Source organism: Vespula vulgaris, chromosome 5, assembly GCF_905475345.1.
Source record: "Vespula vulgaris chromosome 5, iyVesVulg1.1, whole genome shotgun sequence".
Classification (NCBI taxonomy): domain Eukaryota; kingdom Metazoa; phylum Arthropoda; class Insecta; order Hymenoptera; family Vespidae; genus Vespula; species Vespula vulgaris.
In genome coordinates this window covers 3,355,174-3,379,847 of record NC_066590.1, presented here as the reverse complement: position 1 = coordinate 3,379,847, position 24,674 = coordinate 3,355,174, and the positions used below count along the sequence as shown (strand labels likewise).

At 32.1% G+C, this 24,674-nt stretch overlaps 2 protein-coding genes across 6 annotated transcripts; one reads left to right on the top strand and one right to left on the bottom strand.

Moving 5' to 3' along the window:
* Positions 1-56: 56 nt before the first annotated feature.
* LOC127064131 (uncharacterized) lies at positions 57-12,410 on the bottom strand. 3 transcript variants are annotated; one of them, XM_050994737.1, is made up of 9 exons: positions 12,085-12,410; positions 7,133-7,761; positions 6,868-7,057; positions 5,569-5,723; positions 4,022-4,311; positions 3,691-3,922; positions 3,429-3,621; positions 2,839-3,333; positions 57-2,749 (listed from the first exon to the last, which is right to left on the bottom strand). In XM_050994737.1, exons 2-9 carry the CDS (start codon positions 7,667-7,669, stop codon positions 561-563), a joined length of 4,281 nt encoding a protein of 1,426 aa, XP_050850694.1. In that variant the 5' UTR covers positions 7,670-7,761; positions 12,085-12,410; the 3' UTR covers positions 57-560. The 3 variants fall into 3 exon arrangements, with proteins under 3 accessions (XP_050850694.1, XP_050850693.1, XP_050850695.1); XM_050994736.1 differs by lacking the exon at positions 12,085-12,410 and adding an exon at positions 8,021-8,399; XM_050994738.1 differs by lacking the exon at positions 12,085-12,410 and adding an exon at positions 8,021-8,398 and having other exon boundaries at positions 7,133-7,233.
* Positions 9,631-23,269, top strand: LOC127064141 (glycoprotein 3-alpha-L-fucosyltransferase A). 3 transcript variants are annotated; one of them, XM_050994758.1, is made up of 8 exons: positions 9,631-10,231; positions 14,845-15,104; positions 16,061-16,159; positions 17,207-17,395; positions 17,519-17,740; positions 17,831-18,019; positions 18,148-18,383; positions 18,701-23,269. In XM_050994758.1, the coding sequence occupies exons 2-8, from the start codon at positions 14,940-14,942 to the stop codon at positions 19,050-19,052; spliced, it is 1,452 nt and encodes a 483-aa protein (XP_050850715.1). In that variant the 5' UTR covers positions 9,631-10,231; positions 14,845-14,939; the 3' UTR covers positions 19,053-23,269. The 3 variants fall into 3 exon arrangements, with proteins under 3 accessions (XP_050850715.1, XP_050850717.1, XP_050850716.1); XM_050994759.1 differs by lacking the exon at positions 9,631-10,231 and adding an exon at positions 12,519-14,099; XM_050994760.1 differs by lacking the exon at positions 16,061-16,159 and having other exon boundaries at positions 9,632-10,231.
* The last annotated feature ends 1,405 nt before the right edge of the window (positions 23,270-24,674 follow it).

Here is a 24,674-nt window from a genome sequence, read left to right as displayed (position 1 = left end):
ATATGAATTTATAAATCATACGGAAAATGTACTCGTGTTTTATTGAGAAAGTAAAAAGATTACATAACTTCATTTATTTTTCTTTTATACAATTGAAGCCTTTGATTAAAACTTCAGAAATAGCGATACATTTTTTTTATTCGTGAATATAACGTGTACATTACTATAACATTATTAATACGAAAGAACGATTATAATAAGTGTTTTAATAGTATGCGCATCATTATTTTTTCATGAATGCGACATTTGTTTGAAAATGTTTATAATATTGGTACGTTATGTCGTGTAAGGTAATAAAAAAAAAAAAAAAGGTGGGAACAAACAATCGGAAGATTTTATTGCATGAATATTTGTCGTAAAATAAAAAAAGATGTAGTAAAATATTTTACTTTTTTACTTTTTGCTTCCGATCTTTTTTTATCACTTACCTTAAATAACAAATTTCAAACAAATGTTAATCGAACACTTCGAACTAATCAAATAAATTCTAAGTCATTTGAGAATAAGTAATTAAACGCAAATTTTCTATGGGCAATGAGAAGGAAAAAAGAAAATTGTAATTAGCAATGATCTTTAAACTGAGTCATAGTAAAAGAACGCTGAGATTGAAAATTAAAGATAGACTGTTGTTGCCATGATCCTAATGTACTATTTCCACTTTGACAATTAGAAGGCTGTAGCTTTTTTGAAATATCACTTTGAGCAATCCAACGCGAATCTCCCATATTTTGATTGTTATTACTTTGCCATATAGATTTGGAAGTTCCAGCAGATTGTCCTTTGTTCTGCCAATTATCTTTTTGATTGGACCATGAATCCATTTTTTCGTGTTCTCTTCCCCAACCGGACGTACTAGGTGTATCAAACTTCTGCCATCGTTCTTTTAGGCCAATACTACTATTATCGTCACCCCATGGATCCCTTGCATCTTCTGGAAGATCGTTCCAATCGTCTTTATCTCCTTGCTGATTCCAAGAATCCTTATGCATCGATGAATCCCATCTGTTCTTATTCTTATCCATCCAGGATTCGTCTCTACTACCGAAACTTTCCTTTCCTCGAATATTCCAATTATCATTATTTAATGACGAATTCGAAGGTCCTGACCACCTGTTGTCTGAACTCGTAGCCCAGGGATCTTTTAAACTTTGCATCGTTGACGACTGTTTGACATTCCATATATCTCCCCCACTAGAAATTCTCATTTTATTTTGAGAAGAGTCTTTAATATCCCACTTATCTTGATTTACAGTATTATGATATCTATTACTAGAAGCTTGTTGGTCCCAATTGGAATTAGAAGATTGTCTTTCATCGCGCCAGGATTTATCGGGTATTCTACTGTTAAGATGCCAACTATCCTGTTCTATTGCACCACGACTAGGTATGTCCCAGTCGTCAGCGAATCTTTTAGGAGGTGTTATTTGACGTCTAGGTGGTGATGGTTGACGTCTTAGAGGTGACATAGGACGACGCGATGAAACGATTCGAAAGGATCCTTCTAGTCGCATAGGAGGTTGATGTTGTCTCTCTTGTTGCATTAACAATCTTTTACCACTTTGCATATCTCGACGCGACGGAGATATTATTCTTCCAGATGGTGATAGATGTCTCTTTGATAGAGATATTTGATGTCTTACAGGAGAAATTTGTCTTCTCGGTGGGGTTATAGTTCTCATCGAGGATACGTGTTGTTTTAGTGGAGACATATGTCTTCTGGGTGATACTGGACGAATCAGTGGTGAAAGTGCACGTCTAGGTGGAGACATAAGTCGTCTTGGTGGTGACATTGGTCGTCTAGGTGGTGACAAGGGACGTCTTGATCCTGATATTGGACGATTTTGTGGAGAAAAAGGACGACCTATTAAGCTATTACGCGACCTGAAGGGAGATATAGGACGTCTAAGAGGAGACATATGCCTTCTAGGGGGAGAAAGTGGTCGTCTTGGCGGAGACAAGAGTGGACGTTTCGGTGAAAACCTTCTTGAAGGAGATAATCGATGTCTCATCGGAGATACGTGCTTTCTCATAGGCGACATAGTCTGTTTCCTCCCGCTATTAGAAGATTCGCCCCAACGATTTTTTTCAAAACCTTTGTCTCTGTTCCAAGGCATTTCTACAAAATGTTGTTTAGAAATATCCGACCCATGATAACGTTCTGGTGATGACTTTTGTAAAGATCTATTCAACATGGGTATATCGTTTGTCAATGGCATGAGCATATTTGATTCTATTGATGGTATAGTCCCATATTTCTTGTACATTGGATTTATCTTATATAATTCTTCTTCGTCATTTTCTAAAAATTTCTTATTTTCCTTAGTTATTAAAATATCTTTTGCACCAATCTCTTGTATGTAACGCCCTTTAAGTAACGGATCAGGCTGATCATCTTTTTTACCACTCGAATGTTCAGCTGTTTCAGGCGGTGCAATACGGTCCCAAACTGAACGTGGTAATTGACTCTGAAGTTTGTTCGTTTGTTCAAGAACCATATTTAACATGTCTTGTAATTGTTTAGCAGTCGTTACGTCTACCGTAGAAGAAGATCCACTTAATTTTTCTTTCGCTATGTCCAAAATCGCTTGCTGTTCTTTTACTTTATTTACAATTTCAGGATCAACGCGATTATTGGATAATCGCTCTCTTAGATCAGTTTGATCATTGTTGTCCCTTACCTTTTTTTCATACATAGGATTAATACGAAACTGAGAAACCTCTTCTGCTCTATCTTTTTTCCTCGATGAATCTGGTGATATATTATAATAGTGTTACGTTAATTTTATCATTTGTACATTTACATATATTTAAACTTATATCATACATCTTAATACTCACCACCTCGCCATGGCTTGAAAACAATTTTTTCAAATTTTTTGGCAAACTTTCTCGCTGGGCCTTCATTTGTTTCCGGAGAATGAGCACGTTTTCCCTTCAATTTTCCTTTTGAACGATTAAATCCTGTCTTTTTATCAACAGTCTTTTTAGTTGCCTTTTTGGTATCAGACATAGAAGATGACTCGATCGGATTTTCTTTGATACTATTAATACTGTTACTAGCATTTGTTGACTGTTCTGATGCTTTAGGATGCCACGGCTGTTTGAGTTTAAGCATAAAATGTCGTTCCATTAAAATTATCACTTCAAAATGTGGGCCAACCGGTAATGTATCGACTACACACGCTTTGACAGGCATAAATGGATTTCCAATGACTCGATTAGCAGGTCTAACCAATTCTAATATAGCGCGTACAGATTGTTTCGTTAAGGTAGTTATCATTACTAATCGTTTTAACGAAGAAATTTTTCGTAGACATATCATAATGTCAATTGCTATAATATATAAAGATAATAATAATATATTGAATCGTTTTTAAGGATTTTATAGATTTTAGAATACATATACTGCATTTAAAAAATATACACACCTCGTCCGATATTGGTATTTGCATTAATGATGGCAGAAGATTTGCAATTTTTTAATGAATTAGCTATCACATCTGTAACTTCGGATGGTGAACCCATTATAAAAGAAGCATTATTTATGTTATTCAACTCGCACGTCATTTCTGCTTCTTCGACTTCTGACTGGGAATCAACTCCAATAATTTGTCGACATTTCTGTGAAAATATAATATGTAAGAGATAGATTTATATATATTTATAAAAGAATGTATTTTAAATACTTACGGACGCCATCATCAATCCAATCAGACCAATTCCACATCCAACTTCAAGAACCGTTGTTGTTGGTGTTGGTGACAATAAATCTATTACCGTTTTCGCTACGTTTTCTGCACCTGCAGGGTTAGACCAAAAATTTGTTTTTGGAGCTAATTGTATTTTTATACCCCCAACAATTTCATCCAAAGCTTCCGATCCCACCAAAAATGTCGTATTCGTGACAATTGTGTCATTGCATCTATAACATAACGATTTTAATCGTATCAAAAGCCCATGATTTCGAAAAGAAACTTACATTGAGCACAATTTTAGTAAATATAATATATAAAATTCTTACTTATTCACAGATTTACAATACAGTGACTTAACGTTGCAATCTTTTCCAGATCCAGATTCGTACACTTGTTTCAAACGATCCATGGTACCGCGACTGATATTTTTTCCAGTTACAAATAGCATAAGTTCATCCATACTATTACACCTTACTACAAGCCAAAGCCATTGTTGTTTTGCTTCAGTGCTTGTTTCTTTTTTCTGATCAATTTCTATACACGTGTCGCTAGAAAATTGTTCAGCAGAGAGTTGAGATTCCTCTGTCTGTACAGATTGAAGAAAGTTCTCGAATATCTGTATAATAAAATATGAAATATTAAAAATAATAGTCCTATATATATATACATATTGTGATATAGCTTAACAATTAAAATTTATTAAATATTGTATTATTTTGCAAAATTATAAAGCACACACAGGAGTATACACCCCTCACGCACATACACACACGCGCACGTACGCGCGCGCGCACACACACACACGCAGTATATAAGTTTAATTTAACAAAGTAAGATATCAAGATCATTTCAATTTCTTTGATATTTTATATACAACAGTGATCAAAATTTTATTATTTTGCCACAATAAATCCCATTTTTTCACAATTTCTGTGAGACAATATTCTTATTCTAGGATCTTCGATAATTTTTGTAAAACTTTCTTCTTATTCAGTAGTCGCCTTCGAAGATAATTCTGGTTCCTCTTCTTATAACACAATTCACATCCTTATTATATTTTTATTTTATTTGTATCATTCATACAACAGAAAAAGCTATGATATTTTATATTTTTAAAAATTACATAGCTCTTTTGACGCATATTATTATTTATAGCGTTCCGTCTGTTCAATATATAAAAGGAGTAGTTCTTCAATAGAAGCATTCCTTTATTACAATAGCAGTAACAATACTACAATAGTAATATTGTTACATACTTTGCATATAATTTCACTTGTGGCATTATAATCTTCTTTCTTGTTGAGATTTCTTGATGTTGAATTTAATTTCGTTATAAGATTGATATCTTATATCAATCTTATATCCCAGGAGTTGTTCTGTACAATATGTTTTTTGTGTTTTCTTGATAAAAGAAAAAAACATATCTCTTATGTTTTATTTTTTACTCATCCATTATATTTTGCGTTTATGTGTGTTGCCAATTATAAAAATAGTTTTATGAACAATTGATGACTCATTGTCATTAAATTTGTAATTATTCTTAATGATATATATTTATAATATCATTTTGTATTATTATGATAATATTATTATTATATTTATCATAATAATTATTGCTGTCTGCAATTCATTTAATAATTTTTATCTTTCTCTCCATACAAAAGATTAGGCAACATCAATCATAATTGCACTATTGAACAAAAGATCCTTGTCCTTGTAAAAAGACTATTTTACTTTAAGCATTATGTTGAAAATTTTCATATGCTAATATCCCTTACCAAGAATGTTCAATCTTTTTAAATACATAATTATGTATATGCTTTTCAGAAGTTAAACGTGCTGAATTGCATTTATGTAGCAAAATTAGATATACCTTAACTGCGCGCAATACAAAAGGCGGAAACTCGGAGATATTATCAGTATTAACACCCCATGCTCCAGTTGGTTCCAGTCGCCACACTGTTTCTGTACTCTTGTTAATAGATGCATCCTCCTCCTTTGATACCTCCTGCAGATTCTTTCTGCTGCCTAAACATGTCAGGTTGTTTTTATCATTGGATTACTAAACAATTCATTACACTTATATTTGTCATATTCTGATTTTCTCAATGGAATCCACTAGACAGACTTACTATTATTGTATTAAAAAATAAAGTGGATAAATAATATAAGATATACTATATTATAAATGAAATAATATTTTACATCTTTTAGTTTCATCTGTAATAATTATTTTTCAGAAATCGTAAAATATGCAATAATATTTACTGGCTTATTGAGAATTTATTATTGCATTGTAAACAAAAATATGTTATAAATCTTGAATTATTATTATAAAATATTAAAAGAGAAAAAAGAAATAGAAAAAACAAAAAGAAATTTGATTTACATATAAATATAGCTTCATTCATTTCAAAATAAAAGTTTGATCATTTAATTTAGTTTATCAATTTTTATTTAACGTAATTGTTCCGTATATTTAGTCAAATTATATTTTCATCAATGCATTATGATATACAGATTTTGAATGCTACAAATATATAATTTGTTTAGCATACACAAAGCAAAATATATGTATATAATGAATAAGAATATGGAGAGACACTCGAAAATGTGCGATATTGATGTGAAGTTCATCACTTTATTAATCACATTTGTGTATGTATTGTTATCACAAAATACTTTATGGATTTATGCTTTAACCACACATAACACCTTTTTTAAGTTATGCACTTAAAAGATGGGGGTCAATGTTGACGTTTCTAGATTCATAAATTCACAGTTTATTCCTATGAATTATTATACATATTTTCAATGAATCGTTCGTTCCATTGAAATTCAAGTCAACAGTGTCAGTAGAGATTATTCTACTGACACAAACCCATCTAGTTTTATTTTTTGCAAATACATAGAGAAGCCTTGTTGAACGCGTTTATAACATTAACACGGTCTATGATTAATCACGGTTTTTTCACTTAACTGCTGTGCTCAATTAGAGGTAAAGAGTACAGATGATCAATGTATTAATATTATGCATATGCATATGTATATATATATGTGTGTATATATATATATATATATATTTACTATTCATTTTAGCAATTTTACATAAATATAAATAACTATATTCAATACATAGACAATAATTTTGATATAGCATCTATATACTTACAGATAAATTTCCAACGATTAGTGTGAGGTTTGTCTAATGGACAATGACGTGCTGCTTCTAATTTACATATTGGTGATCCATGCACTTTTTCTGTCCATTCTAGCCATTTCTGATATACTGGATAAGAAAATTCTAAAACACGAGCTAACTTTGACATTCGTTCCTTTATCGTTGCTACTTTTTCGGCAAGCTGTAAATAACAAGTAGTCATGACTATAGTACAATAAGGAATTAAATATATGCTAAAAAAAATAGCAATTTTTACCTTTTTTTCATACCAATGTATTTCTGTATTATGCGTTTCCTTATTATCTACTTCTTTTTCTTCCGATATAGTTTTTTCATTCTCGTCGATTTGTTTATTATCTGGAGATGAAATATCTATACATTCGATGTTTTTTTTATCTTCTTCTTGATTTTTATTAAAAATATGTTCAGATAAATTTTTGGTTTTGAATAGCCGTTTATTATCTGAATCTATAAAAGTAGGATCTAATACAATATTTTCTATTTCATCAAGATGATGCATAACCTCTTCATCGGTTAAATCTTTATGTTCATTTAATTGATCTAAAGGAACATCTATAGTAAAATCAATAGAATTATCTTCTTCCGGTTTTATTTCTATAATTTCTATAGCTGAAACGTTACTTTCTACTTTTTTTTCTTTAATATCATAACTAATATTACATTCCACTTTTACATTCTCTTCTATGTCTATTTTTATATTTTCAAATAAATCACTACTTGACATTTTTATTTCTATAGGATTTTTGGCGTTACGTTCTTCCGGATTCTTCATATTTTTTAATTTGTTTTGAGTATTTAATAAGTCATCTTCTTCCAAACATTCATCAACAACTTCATAATTTTCTCCTTCTATCGTAACTGCTTCTGAGATTTTTACAACATAAAATATCGTTAGACATCGATTCGAAATAAATAAAAAATGTACAAAATATTTGAAATACGCAAGAACGTTAATTAAAAATAAGGATGATTATCCGATTAATATATTTTCTAAAGGAGAGATATATTCTAGAAATAACATTAATGATTCGTTTATTTTTTCTTTTGATAACAGTATAGAAATGTCAATTGATACCAATCGTAAAAATACATAGAAATATCGTAAAACAAAATCTCTCTTTACCCATGGCGGACAGATTTTCCTTCGTCAAAATCTTTGCCGTTAAAATACGTTTAATCTTCGGTAACTTCGACAAACAATTTTTATAAAAGATTTATCAAACACCAAACACAAATATAAGTTATCGCACTAGCTGACGTAATAGATTGCTAAACTATGAACAAAATCAATTGAAGTTATTTCACGATGCGTCACTACGATGGTTTCCACGGCGCACGTTTAGTCCCGTTAAACATATCAATTATATTTTATTATATATACGTGTATATATATATATATATACATACACACATATATATATAAAAGATTTTTATAACATCGTTAACGCATATTTTTATCCGACACTATATACCCTCTTTTTCTATCCTTCTTTTTAATACGATTATTAGAAATTACTTTCTCTTGTGGAAACGAAGAAGAATCGAATAGCGGGTCATATCGAATACTTCTTTCGAAGAACAGTCTGAAGTAATTGGTGCATTGAAAATTTACAATCGCGTTCAGAAAAGCACGTGTTTATTAAACACGTTCATGCATTAACTTTCACCGTGTGCATATAACGTGTATATCCTACGTAAAGAGTATCGAATAATATAGAATCATAGTGAATTGTAACGGGCTCTGATTGGTCGATGCGAAAGATGCCTTTATTAGAATTACATGCATATTATGAACGAAGCTTAATAGTCAACGTAATGGCGCTCACGTTTAATTCGCAAAAGAATTAACAGCTGGCGGTAAAACGTTATTGTGTTTATAATTGCGTATCTCTTTTTCATCGGACCAATAAGTTTTTCTCTAAATAAATGCAATGTCATAAAAGTGTGTAACATCGTTGATATCCTCGAGGTCTCGTTTGACGTGAACTTAGCAACGAAATTTTTAATTCGCAAATTTAATCGTGAAATATTTCGAAGGAAATAAAATATCTTGATTGTTTGAAATCGTATCGCTATAAGATTCACGCTTTGCGTTTAAAATTGTAAATAAACCGGATGATTATAAAACTTTATTGCGATAACGATTGAAAAAAACGATAAGCCTTTATCGTTATTAAATATAATACAAAAGCTATTTTATATATATATATATTATATATATATACACATTATATTATATATATAAACAAAAAATAGCTAATATATATCATATATATACACAAACACACACATATGTAATAAATAGTGATTAAATATAATAAATAAAAAGATGGCGAGGATAAATCGATGGATCGATCGATCGATCGATCGAACGATATCGCAAGACATTGCACTTCTCTCTTCGTACAATAGGTAAGAATATCAAAGAAGAAAGAGAGTATGTATATTTGGCGCGAAAAAGAAGCGTTTAAAATCGAGTCCGGTCGTATACAAAGGAGAAATAGGAAGGAGAGAGAGAAACAGAGAGAGAGAAAGGAACAAAGAAAAGGATAAAAATCGTAAGGGGAAAGAGCGACGAGAAATGTCGGAGGGCGCAGACGCGACTCTTATGGATTTTCCCCTCGCCGCCACCCTCTACGAAGTGGAACCTGGTAAAGGCAATAGGTGGTGGATCGGGGGAGATGAGGAGGGAAGAGGGGAGGGGGAGGAATGGTAGAGAGTATATCGAAAAGGATAGAAGCGACGGGCTGGGTCGCACGTCTAGAAGCTAGCTCAGCTCCGTCGTCCGTTAAACGCGCGCGAGTTTTCGCCAGACGACGGCGAGTTGTCTCGCACGTTTGCTCGCGCGCGCATTAGCGCTCTGGCTACCTTGCAAGAAGAAAATCGTGGGGTAGAACGTAAGGGGTTGAACGCATCCTCTCTCTCTCCCCCCTTTTCTTTTCCGACATGTGACCCGACGACGGTGTTCGACGACGTTCCGTCGAACGACGTCCGACATCGTCCTGTTGACTTTTACGGACGTACGCGTTTCTTGACAAAAACGTCGTCGTCATCGTTATTGTCATTATTGTCGTCGTCGTCGTCGTCGTCGTTGTCGTCGTCGTCGTTGTTGCCGTTTTTGTTGCCGTCGTCGTCGTTGTTGTTATTGTTGTCATCGTCATCGTCATCGTCATCGTCATCGTCATCGTCGTCGTCATCATTGTCGTCGTCATCGTCGCAGTCGTCGTTGTCATCGTCATCGTCATCATCATCTTCGTTGTCTTTATCGTCGTTCTATACCGCGGTCGACCACGTGGTAGTGAACGAGTCTCCCTTCGAGGAAGTTTACTTTACGGTACGTACGATACCCATACATACACATACACAACACACCAATACATACACTATGTATATCTATCTGTCTATACTTCTATTCGTTATCACATTATGTAGGTATATCCTCCTATAACTTTCTTCTCTCCGATCGATCATCATTAATATTTCCTATCGCCGAACTAAATCTTTCCTAACGTCATTGTTTTATCCTTTACTTACAGGCTTTTTATCGTATCTTTTTCTTTTTTATATTTTATCCGTCTATCTGTTTGTCTCTCTGTCTACCTGTCTATCTATCTATCTGTCTATCTATCTATCTATCTATCTATCTATCTATCTATCTATCTATCTATCTATCTATCTATCTATCTATCTATAGTTCATCTCTTTTCTTTTCTATTTAATGATGTGCGATTTTCACACCGGGCATTTCATTGTTATATTCTTTGTACGACTTCTTTGTACTTTTGTTTCTAATATATCGCGCTCACGAGTTTGAACAATAGACTTTATTTTTAATTGAGAAATAGTTCGAATTAGAAAAAGACAGATTTTATATATATATATATATTCTTTTTTGTCGTCGTTGTTTAGAATACAGTATCTGCGGTTACAATGTTGACGATATAAAAAACTATATCGGAATGGAGAAAAGAAAATTTTCTATTGGTATAAAGTACACAAAACTTATCATTTTCTTTGCTTTTTGAATGCAGATACAAAAAAAATTTTAATTTCAGTAGAAAGATTAAAAAAAAAAGAACGTTTCTAATTATCCTACATAGATACAAATATAATACTTGCTCGCGTAAGATTAGATTTATAATAGATAATAGCGGCAGAACTCTACCCTAACACAGTTTCGAGCATCCGTGTATTAGCTTGTACGTATTTGTGTCCGTTTGATGTTCCTTGGCGGATTACGTGCAAGGAGAATATTATCGTGCAGAGAGCAAAAGGGGAGGAGAATTGGGGAGTGGGCGCAAAGGTTGATTCGTACGCGACTCACGCGATTCACGAGAGTCAGAGAGTACTATCGAGTTGTTCTTTCGATATAAATCGAATTTTAAATTTGCCTCTGAACTTTGAACTTTCACATTTTTAAAATATTAACTCTTTAAGTTCGCGCTCGGGTAAATGCAACGATGAAATCGTTAAAAAAAATATCTCGATATTATTAACTCGATTTTTGTTTAAAAAAAAAGAGACAAAAATTCGAAGAAAAAAACAAAACACGAAACTTAATATATTAATTCATCGAATTTGAAAGATTTTTTTTCCGAAGTTCTCTTCTTCTTCTTTTTTTTTTTTTTTAGTCACAACGATCGTTGCTTTTCTAGAAGCTATTGTAGCTATTCGAGTGCATGTTAAAAAAATGACATTGCAAAAGTGAAACGTGTAAAAGCATTTATTTCCGGTTATACGAAGTCTCGATTAAATCCCATTTGTAATTATTTCCGGAGTTTGTGCTGTCGAGATCGCTTTTATGTAGGTACATATATATATATATATATATATATATATATATATATATATATACACATACACACGTACGCATATGTATGTATATACGAAGTTGTTTGAATTGTTTTACGTGCATGAGAATGCGAATTGAAAGGCGTGCTTTGGTGACACGATGAACAATATCTAACGCATTAATAATCCACAAATCAAATCGTTAAATTAAAAAAAAAAAAAAACAAAAAAAAAACATTCTTGTATATAAGTTTTCACTTTTTCTTTCTTTATTTATTTCTAACTTTCTTTCTTTCTTTCTTTTCTTATATCGTATGACCTAGTTTAAAAGCGATCTCCTTTCGCTTTTGTTTTACGTATTTTCAAGTCGAAAATTGGCGAGACTAATTAATTTACCAGAGGACTTCTCCTCGTACAGGCTCGCTCGGGTCTTTAAGCGTGACTGCAATTTCTCCTTGCTTTGACTCCTTTCTACTTGTGCTTAATACATGGGCTTTCCTCTTTTTCCTCTTTTTTTCTCTCTTCCTTTTCCTTCTCCTTCTTTTTCTCTTCTTTTTTTATACATTTTTTTTTATATCCTATTTTTTTTTTTAATCCTAGCTGCCACATTTACGTATTCTCATAGTACCGCAAATGAAATTAGCGTTACAATACAATACGGTAACGCATTGACACATATATTTTTATTATGTGACCGTCCGTTCACGAGTATGACAATACGAGCACTGACCGTATCGAAATAAAAGTCTAGGAAGAGACTATGAAGAGATTATTTAAATATCTTTCTTTCTCTTCCTCTCTCTCTCTTTCCCTATATATACACACAAAAAAAAATTCCATAAAAATCGTTCAGGAATTATTCCTAAAGTATATAATATAATGTATTCGATCGTATCGAATGTATCCATTTTTACGATTACAATATATAGGAACAATATATTTGTATTTTCCTGGAATATCCAATGTCATGTAATATTACAAATTGCTATAGACAGAAATAGAGACAGACAGATAGAATGAGTGAGTGAAAAAAAGAGAGAGAGAATGAGAACGAGAGAGAGAGAGAGAGAGAGAGAAAGAAAGATAGATTGTAATTCAAATATGGTGGGCGTGAAAATCGTGGCTTCGATCGTAGCTCTTTCACTGATAAGATAATATCTTTGACGTAGTTCGGTCAACCATAAAAATATATTCCTAGACTTGATCTTTTAGTGACGGAAGAAAGAATAGACCGTGAAAAGTTCGCGTCGATGTTTCTTAAGCGCTTTGCTACTTCCTCATCGACATAGAATATATTCTCGTTGTTCATACCAAGTACTTACTTAGCTTTATACTCGTGCTTTAGCTACATGCGTATATACATACGTACATACATACATGTGTATCTATATTATGTATCTATATATTTCAAAGTGCCTCGAAGAAAAGATTTCAAAGGTTGCGATTATTTCAAACGAAATTAACGTGTACTCGCTGTTGAAATTTCATTTCGTTAGAATTGACATTACGTTATACGTAATTAATTAGTGCATGTTATAATTTCGTTCTTTTTCAATTTATATCGCAGATTTTACGGGGATAAGAAACGCGTTTACTATAAAATACATTAGGCTAATCTCGAGCTAATCTCTCTCTTTCTTTCTCTTTATAGAATCACATTTTTTAATTTTATTTCGCACGAATGTATATTATAAAAAAAAAAAAAAAAAAAGAACAAAAAAAAAACGGTTTAATATATGTGTTGAAACTAAAATGCCAGAAAATAAAGCAAAAGAAAGAAATTAAAAAACAAAAAAAGATAATAAAAATAAATAAAAAAATACGTATGAAATTTGATTAATTTAAATAGACTTGTTCTTTTGACATTTCGAGGAATCTTAATAATGTTGCGTTTAAGATCATCGAAAATATAAATGCAATTCTGACGACGAAATATGCAAATGTTATTGATCATCCGTTTCGTTTTATTTAAAAAAAAAAAAGAAAAAAAGAGAGAGAGAGAAAAGAACGATAACGCCAAAATGCAACGAATCGTTACGATGAAATCTCGGTCATGGTTATAAAAAATATTTAGAGGATTATAAACACACACGTTACCCCTAATCTTTCGAAATAACGATAAGATAGTATGTTATTGAGGCGTTTCACGATGGACATCAGTAATTCCGGAACTTTCGAAACGTTCAAACACTTTTTTTTTTTTTCTTTTATCTACCGACGAGTAACGCTAAAACTTTCATTGTCAGATAAAACGTGATGAGTAACCTCGATTGTTTCAAATGAAAACAACGCTAAACCTCGCTTTTCCCCTTTTCTTTTTGAATTTATTCTTTGTGAAAGAATTTGCATTCTCGAACAAATATTTAATTTTATTACGAGATTACGCTGTTGCGAGAACGAAAACAACGATGGTACGTGTTTTTTATGTTTCGAATTAATATCGTACACAGTCCATAACGTTAAAAACATTTTATATATTTTTAATAATATATTCTTCTATGATATAACGTGTAATACTCAGACGTCGTAATTGCTTGTTATGATATATCTGAATAATAATCGATTCGATTGAAAAACTTGTTTGTTAAGCAAATTACGTCGATCATATAATCAATGTAATTAGCTATTGTTAAATATGTACAGATGCATGGATGTATATATGTATGTATGTATATATATATATATGTATTTATATGTATATGTACGTATGGATCGACGCAAAATTTCTCGTCCAAAAAATAAAAAGAAGTATACATATAAGAGATACAAAGTATAGTATCTATATAGTAGTTGGTAAGTCGATTAAGCCGATTAACGTAAGAAGAAGAAGCTGGTTTTGCGATGATGCAAGAAGTAGGTAGTATCGACGTATTATCGACATATTATCGAACAGTATGCAACTACGACTAGATATATTCCTACTGAGAGAAAGAAAAAAAAAAGAAACAGAAAAAAAAAGGATAGAAGAAAGAAAAATTTATTACCGGGTATTTACAAATGTTCACTCCCTTTTTTTTTTCTTTCCTATAATACGATATTTCATTGATGAATCTATTTATTTTTCTTTTTCTCATAAATCATGACAAAATAAGAAAAAAAGAAAAAGAAAAAGAAAAAGAAAAAGGAATGAATTTTATAAAGAATTTTATGCTTTAGCTCGGCCGAATGTCGTCGTGTTACAAGGAATCAAAGGAGTCAAGGAGAAGGTAGAAGAAAAGGAATTTCATTCTCACGAGTAGGAGACTGACGGCATGGGTCTGCCGCGTTTATCGTTGAAGAGATGCTTCCTTTATGTATTTTGTTTGACGGGGATGTTGCTGGTACTTATGAATGTACGTCAAAAAGAGATCTGGCATGCGATGCGATCGGATCCGGTTCAAGTGCAATCTCTTCGTGGTCTTGGAGACACGACCAAGGTATATAATAATATATATATATACACACATGATTAATTTTTATTAAAAATAACGATAGTAACGATAATAATTAATTATATAAAAATTATTTCTAACATTCTGATTATATTGACTTAAGATTTACAATTCTCTCTCTCTCTCTCTCTCTCTCTCTCTCTCTATCTCTCTCTCTCTCTCTTTTAACACTCTCTGTAGCTACTTTTTATCTATGTGTATGTGTATGTGTGTGTAATCAATAAGATTGCGCAGCCCAAAACGCTGCACGATAATATCGATCGGTCTACGGACTCTTTAGCGTTCCTTTAAGGACGACTATGGATCGATATTATCAGGTGTATACGAAAGCTTTTCACATTGTGATATATATATATATATATATGTAAAATGTATACATATATATATACACATATATATATATTTTTCCACTCTCTCGCGTGCCTTCTCTATCAATGTTTTTTTTCTTTTTTTCTTTTTTATATCGTCCAAACCAACAACTCCTTTGTATCGTCCCTGTACGGTTTTTTTTTCTTCCGCATCGCGAAACGACAAATTATCGTTCCGAAACGAAACCGTTCGTCGAAACTAGAAAATTTTTTCTATCGCTTCACGATGCATCGCGCTGCATCGTGCTGCATTTACTCGAATCGAACGCGATGAAAAAGAAAAAAAAAAAAAGAGAAGATGATATATCGTATTTATTTTTTACACGTTCTTCGTGACGTACGTATAATTGTAGAAATTTGGAAATTCAGACATTGAAGGATTGGTTTAGATTATAATTAGTTAGAAAATAAGAAATATGATATAGGAAGTAATATTTATAGTTTTTCATTATTTTGAGTTGGTTTATTTTTTCTTTTCCTTTTTTTAAGAAACACGATAATTGTCGCGAAAAACGTACAACGTGTTATAATTCTTGTAAACGTTTAGACACTGTCTAAAGTGCCAAATTTCAGTCGCAGATGAAACAGTATTGGCCTTTGAAATCGAAGAAGCCGACGATACGGATAATGCATACGATTCGAGAGATGATCAAGAGAAAAGACGTAACCGAGGTATATTTAATAATAGATCGTAACGTTGAATATAACGTACGAAAGAGAAGCAATTAGCCTGCCTTTTCGACGTATGCCTCTCTTCTTCACAGCAAAATGTCGCATAAGTAGTAAGCGATTAGTGGCTTTTTTTTGCGGCTGACTAATCGGACTGCTTTTTGCAGTTCATCGTTAGCTTTCGCTTCAACGCACACACACATATATCGCTTTCTCCCTCTCTCTCTTTCTACTTTTCTTTATCTCTGAATGTGTGTAAGGTGTGGTGATGTGTGTGGTGATGTGTATGTGCGCGTGCGTGCGTGTATGTGTGTTTCTATTATCGTAGTTCGAAAATGTATTCGGATTACGAGTTCTAGTTTTTCTTCTTGTTGCTTTCCTATTCTTTAAAAAACGATTTTAAAAGTACATACATATGTATGTAAGTTACATATATACGTCATGCCTACCAACACAGCAATTTGAAATAATATATAAATAGTTTCAGGTACAATTTGTACGCGTACGATTTTTTTTTCAACGATAAACTTTTTTTTTTTGATTTTCTAGAAAAAGAAGAAGAAAAAGAAGAAGAAGAAGAAGAAGAAGAAGAAAGTAGATTTTCTCGTTTGAAATAATGCGATAATTCGAAATCAATTTTCGTCGCGTTTGAGATTTATTGCTCAATTACATCGACCGAACAAACGAACGAACGAAGCTTTCGTGTAGCACGTGAACATAACACGCTTGAATCTTTAGATCTCGTCGATTAGATAGAATAATATCGAAGGAACAAGGTTAATTTTGTCAAGCTCGTAAAATCATTATCATGCTAGTTAATAACGTGAATTATAATATGATGCTAAAAATTCCTTTGAAAATATAAGCTTGTCAGAAATTAACTTCGTCATAGTTGATAAAGTATTTTTATTTAGAAGGCGTCTTAGATTTTGGTTTCTTTTTTTTTCAATTTTTCGTTCAGCTCTGCGATAAATATAAATATAAATATATATATATATAACTATTACCATTATACTCATTTGTGACTATATTTTTTCCTTGACGAAACAGATGAATTCGACTGGGACGACCATCTTGTCGGAAAATTCGATAGATTCTTTGGCTCCATCGAGAAGGCCTTGGTACATGAAAGGTGGAACGAGAAGACCATATCCAGCTACCAAATCTCGTCGTACTGGTCGAAGATTGGCACGTTTGTGGCCCGAAGAGGATACTTACGATGATCGTGTGACTAATCAAGTACATACGTAATTTTTTTCGTTAACGAAATTCGTCTAACGTCGATCTTTGCCAAGATCATTTGTTTAAAAAAAAAAAATATATATATACTCGTTGTATATAAATTTTTATTCTTACGTTTAGTTGATGTTCGTACCACCTGATTACAATCGAACGGACGAGCATAGATTAAAAAAAATAATGGTACCCCATGGTATGGGGGAGGCCAAAGTCGGTTCGGATATTTTCGTCCAACATCGTTGTCCCGTGAACACATGTACCATCGTTCGTGATAATCCAGACGAGGCAGATTTAATATTATTCAAGGATTACGTAACACATGTAGGACGAAGACCTCGTAATCAGGTTTGTATGGATCCCATATAAAACATTTAATATATCCATTAATATTTGAACGATTATATTTCTAATCGATTATACGATTGTTACGATTAGGTTTGGATGCTGTATTTTTTAGAATGTCCTTATCACACGCAAAGCGTAAAAAATGCTCTTATCAATTGGACCGCGACTTATCGTCGTGACAGCGACATAGTTGCGCCCTACGAAAGATGGCAATATTACGATTCTAGCGTCAAACAAATCTCTCAGACTTTTAATTATGCCGCTAATAAAACGAAAAAAGTGAGTCGATCTTTTCTTCGTTATCATATACAAAGAAAAACTTTAATAAACCTAATCGAATAAGTTGTTATCATATTATAAATATATTTTCATTTTATATTTATCATCGTTTATTTTCTTCGATTAAGGTCGCCTGGTTCGTTTCAAACTGTCATCCACGAAATCAACGAATGCACTATGCCAAGGAACTGTCCAAATACATTCAAGTAGACATTTATGGTGCCTGCGGTACACTGCGTTGTCCTCGGTCACAATCGCAAACTTGTTTCGATATGTTAGACGAGGATTACAAGTTTTATCTCGCTTTTGAGAATTCCAACTGCAAGGACTATATAACGGAAAAGTTCTTCGTGAACGGGCTCGGGTATGGACCCTTTTTCTTGATTAAACTTTTTCAATAAAATCGATTATCTGTATAATACACTTGAGAGCTTGCGGGTTAACCATCATCCAGAATAGAATAGGTATATCTATATTCGATTATTTCGATATATATGAAGAAAAAAGAAAAAAAAAAAAGAGACATCTTCGATCACCGGGAGAACATTATTTTTGGAAAAAAAAAAGAAACAAAGAATGATTAAGCTCCATGATTGAATCTCTATGAAAGAAAAAAAAAGGAAAAAAAATATATATATAAAAAAAAACATAAATAATTATTAAAACGAACGATGATTTCAGGCACAACGTATTGCCGATCGTGATGGGTGCACATCCAAACGATTATGCAAAAAGTGCACCGTACCGATCTTACATCCACGTCGACGAATTCGAATCGCCGAAAGAATTGGCAACTTATCTTCATCGTTTGGATCACGACGACGAACTTTACAACTCGTATTTCCGATGGAAAGGCACAGGGGAATTTATAAACACGTACTTTTGGTGTCGTGTATGTGCAATGTTGCACGACGATCGTCCAGCGAAATTTTACAAGGACGTGAACGATTGGTGGAGGGGCGAAGGTGTATGCACAACCAGTTCTTGGCGCGAACACGAAAGCTCCAAAAAAGTACGACTAAGAAACACCTGAGAACGTTTTTTAAAATCTTGAAAGAAAGAAAAAAATAAAAGAAAAGGAAAGAAAAAACGAAAGATGAAAAAAGAAAAGATCAAAACTTCCTATCGAAAATTTTTCTATAAAAACGAGAAGATGTGTCCCCCCCCCTATCCAATCGTTGACATATGCGAATGATCGATCGATCGTATCGAATCGATCATTTTAAGAAATTTTATTAAACGAATAAATTTTCTCTAAAGGAATCGGACGATATTTCACGTATTATGGATAAAAACTCCACGAGTTTTTATAAATTCGTCCAAGATCCCAATAATGTTATTTTATATTAATAATGTTATTTTATCTGATAAACATATCTATGCCATGGATATTAACGATTACAAGCCGTTTTTCATCGTCGTCGTCGTCGTCGTCGTCGTCCTTGTTATTTTTATTATATAACTCGATCTCTCTGTTTCTTACTTACTCAAAGTTCTACGTAATTTTTGGAAGATGATTTTAAAAGGGACGGGAATAAATCGTATCGTTATGAAAATACCGTCTGAAATTGGAATTGTTAACATTGACTGGTTGATCTAGCCTTTAAAGTCGATCATCATTCAATCAAAGCTAATCGATCGAATCGATTTCGATCATCGGAGGTTGGATCGTGTCGTCGAAAGATTAATTACAAATAACCAACTCTAATCGTAACTCTTTTTGACATTGTTTTATTTCTTACGTTGATTCGTTTTCATCCGTTTTTACACGATCCTAGCTCGATCGAATCATTACGATGTTTAAATGATTCGTTTAAGATTTTTTGATACGATATATCTCTCGTGATCTTGGTATTAAGATTTAATCCGATAAAAATATGTAAGAATACGTCCGTTTCAAGAAATCTAGAATTCAAGATATATAAGATTTACCAGATTGATATGGTGTATCTAGAAAGGAAACAAACTGAGATAATTTATTATATAAGTGTGTACATATATATATATATATATATATATATACACACACACAATATGATTTGAATTACGTTAACTAGATTACAACAATTTAGTCCAACGAACTTGAGAAAAAAAAGGAAAGAAAAAAGAAAAAAAAAAGAAAGAAAAAGAGGAAAAGCAAAAAAAAAAAATAAAGAAATCTAACTTAACGGAAAAATTTCTATACCGTCGGGTTTACTTTGATAAGCGATAAGGGGTATCGTCGCTTTTCTTCTAGGTTCCTACGATGTTAATCATATATACTGTGCGCACAAGCAGCTTAGGTATTAGAACAAATGACGCCGAATACGTGACTAAAATAGATGTACCAAAGTGATCTACCAAATATTGAAAAAAGCAGCACGACAAATTCTAGTATCTTTGTCTTGGTAAAAAAGAAAAAAAAATGAAAAGAACCAAAAAAAAAATGAACAAAACCAAAAGAAAAAAAAAACAAAAAAAAACCATAGCCTCATTTTACAAAAATAATAATGAAGAGTAACGCCGACGATAGTGCTTGCATTTTAGTACTCAATGATATTTTAATAGTAACATTTCTTTGTTATCGTTATTTAGTATTCCATTTTTATTGTATTTTTATTCTCGTTGATTCGTCTTTCTAACAACTTTAAAAATACTGTCTCTGTTAATTTAATTGTTATTCAACGATTATATACTATCGTATCTTCATACAAATATGTAACATCGAAAAATCCCATCGAGTTTTGTTAAGTAGTAGTAATCGATAGTCCATCGATAGTAATAATAGAAATAGTAGTAGACGGTACATAGTAGCCTTTATGAAAAAAAGAATTTCTTTTATTGATCGTTTATTTTTCAGAGAATCATTTTTTTATTTTATCCTTTTTCCTCTCGTAAAATTGGTGCTGCTTTATAATTGGTGCTGATATGTACGGCGTATGTATGTATGTATGTATCTGTGTGCGCGCGCGCGCGTGTGTATGTGTGTATGTATGCGTGCGTGTGTAAGAGAGTGTAAGAGTATGTATGCATGTATGTGTGTATGTATGCGCGTGTGTGTGAGAGTGTATGTATGTATGTATGTATGTATGTATGTATGTATGCATGTATGCATGTATGTATGTATGTATGCATGTATGTATGTATGTATGTATGTATGCATGTATGTATGTATGTATGTATGTATGTATGTATGTATGTATGTACGTATGTACGTATGTATGGTTGTATGTATGTATGTATGTATGTATGGTTGTATGTATGTATGTATGTACGTATGTATGGTTGTATGTATGTATGTATGTACGTATGTATGTATGGTTGTATGTACGTATGTATGCATGTATGTTTATGGAAAAGATACAAGCGATGCGTAAGAAGAGGAATGAAAAGAGGGGAAAAAAAAATAATAAAAATAAAAAAGGAAACGAGAAAAATAAGAACAAAATTGAAATTCATAGAGCGTATACATTTTTGCGATTATTTAGTGTAATAAATAACGCGATGTTACTATTTAATAGGATAATTATTTATCAGAGTGATCAATCGCTGTGAGAGAGTATTAGATAGGATGATTATTTGTATATACATATTTAATAATAGCTCGTACATACGCGGCTGTCATTTTAATTGTTGTATGTGAGAAGTAAAACACAACAAAAAAAGAAAAAAGACGGAAAGAAAATTAAAAAAAAAGAAAAAAAAAGAATAAAGAAAAAACAAAAGCAAAAAACGGATGAACATCTATAATAATAATTATAGGATTAATAATTGTATCTAACGTAGAAATACGTTGTCGTATTGTAAGTAAATATGTGGAATTTATCGTACGACGAACATCGATCGATATTATCATCTCTTCTCGTTCGTTTTCGTATTTACACGCGTCGAAATCGAATTGATAATTACATAATTTCTTAGACTTTTCAAAGACATGCTATTTATCTCTGTCAGTATTCTTCTTCTTCTTCTTCTTCTTCTTCTTCTTCTTCTTCTTCTTCTTCTCTTACATTCGGCAAAAAATTTATTTCGTGAGGCATTTAAGTAGATAAATAAATAGATCGATTTTCTTATCGCTATCGTATATGCAGCTTACGTTCGTAAAAGAATTTTTATTTTCTTCTTCTTTTTAATTCATTAAAAGAACGTAGGTACGATGCGCTCCTAAATAAAAAATATATAAAAAAAAAACAACAAAAAATAATAAAAATAAAATAAAAAAAAAAAAAAAAAAAGAAAAAACGGAAAAAAGAAAAAAGTACGTCAAAGTTTAATTTTATTTTTCTTCGGTAAGTTCTCACTCGACTTTAACAATTTTATTCGAGTCTGGTTACTCGAATCTTGCACGAGAGATGCTTTGGAGTTAAAATTGTTTATTCAATCAAATCGATCGATTATGATCTTTATATGATTATAAATCCAAAGCAGTTAATGTTATAGATAGTATTGGAGTATAAACCGATATATATATATATGTATGTATGTATGTATGTATAATGTATGTATGTCTGTGTGTGTATGTACGTACGTATGTATGTATGTAACATTCGTATCAAATTTAGACTCTACTCTCAAATCGAACCGACCGTATTTTCTATCGGATCTTTTACATTGATTGCATTAGTTTCGAGATCGTTCTCGTTTGTAAATATCGTCCAACGATCGATACGATTTGTACGATTCTTCATAACTTGAAAAACCAATTCACATTTTTATCTTGATATTAACGAATTTAAAAATACCTCGTACTCGATCTATCTAATGGGCAATCGAAATTTATCAGAAATTACGATCGGTTTTGTTAACGAAAGAGACTGTGTTCCACGCATTTCAATCAAAAGAAAGAAAAAAAGAAACGAAAAGATAAATTGTTGGATCGCATCTAGATCATTCTTGGTGCGAACGAATGAAAATTCGAAAGAGAGAGTCATCGTATAAATATTCTGTGAATATTAGAAAAACGTATATGTATTTAATCGTAATTAAAATTAATTGTATTAATCGCGAAATCAATATATAACGTTTTACGTTAGTTTTTAAAAGACGAATAGACTGTAACAGCCTTGGCAGCCTTTGTCCTTTTGTCTATGTACATCTAGCTAATCGCTCATAATCTCTGCGTTTGAACTAAAGAAAAGTGAAGTTTTTTCTAAAATTGCAATTTCCTTTTCTTTCGCGTACATTCATTTTCTTGTATCCATTTGTATTATTAATATAACTTTGTTGTGCGCGAATCCTGTCTCTGGGAATAAAAAAGGATATTGTTCTTAAGTTTTAGCTAATATCTATTTTTTTACGTTTCCTTTCCACGCAATAAAGGAAGAAAAAGAAAAAGAAAAAGAAAAAGAAAAAAAAAAACAGAATAGAAAAGGAAAATAATCCTGGTATTAATTTCTAATTACGTGGATGTAATTAAAATGTTTGCAATTAACGAATTAATTCGAAATAATGTTTTTCTGACATTGAAATATTATCTCATATATATATATATATATATATAATTTTCGAAAGTTTGCTACTGTTACGTAAAGATCCCATAGAATATCTGTCATTTTCTTAAGCTTATCGTTAGAATAACTTTTTTAATTAAAAATTTCACTCGGTGAAACAGCTGAGAGTCGTTAATACATTACAAATCCGTTGGTATTCAGCTTGTAATTTGTTAACTGATTTCACTCGGCTAACGGTAAGTATAAAATGTATATCCACAAAATTAATAATTATTCAGAAAATTTTAATTGAACGAGTATATAGTAAACGTGAAAGTGGACATAGACGAGAGGGGTAGAGGGAGAACGGGTTGGAGAATCATAGAGTAGAAACGGGTGGTGGGTGGGAAGCAAAAAAAATAATCTAATAAACTGTTGAAAATAAAGATAAACATTGTTTTGAGATGTTTTTGAAACAAAGAAAGACCGGACAAAGTATAAAAGGGATTTGTGATATGATGGAATTGTAGATGAGTAGAAAGTATATAACCTAAGTATAAAATCTTTTATCATTTGAAAATGGAAACTCTGCTCGCGAAACTTAGCCTCCGGCAATGTATATAAAATGAATAGAAAGACAGAAAGAGAAAGAGAAAGAGAAAAAGAAAAAGAAAGATAGAAAGAGAGAGAGAGAGAGAGAGAGAGAGAGAGAGAGAGAGAGAGAGAGAGAGAGAGAGAGAGAGAAGAATAAAGTTTGTCAAACTAATTTACCATTAAAATGAAAGGAAGAAGATAGAGTAAGAGAAATCTTCTATTAAATCTCAGGGATATACAGGAATAAACCATCGACGAAGTTTTCCTTTCGAGATCATGATAATTCCATCGTTATTCTCGCGTTAATAACTCGTAGTAACCCCTTTTAAACTAATGAAATATTACATACCATCGGCATGGTACGTAGGTATACGTAGATAAAAGCGTTTATACGATAATCTAGTTTCTTCGTTGACCCATTTGCAAACGAAAAATCTATCGTTAATCTATCGTTCTCTCTCTCTCTCTCTCTCTTTCTCTCTCTCTCTCTCTCTCTCTCTCTCTCTCTCTCTCTCTCTCTCTCTCTCTCTCTCTCTCTCTCTCTCTCTCTCTCGAGTGTAAATCCATTATCACCACTTACGGCGACTAAAGTATTTTACTCTTTTCGCGAGTGCAACGTCCAAGTATGAAGATTATTAATTTACTCAAGTTAA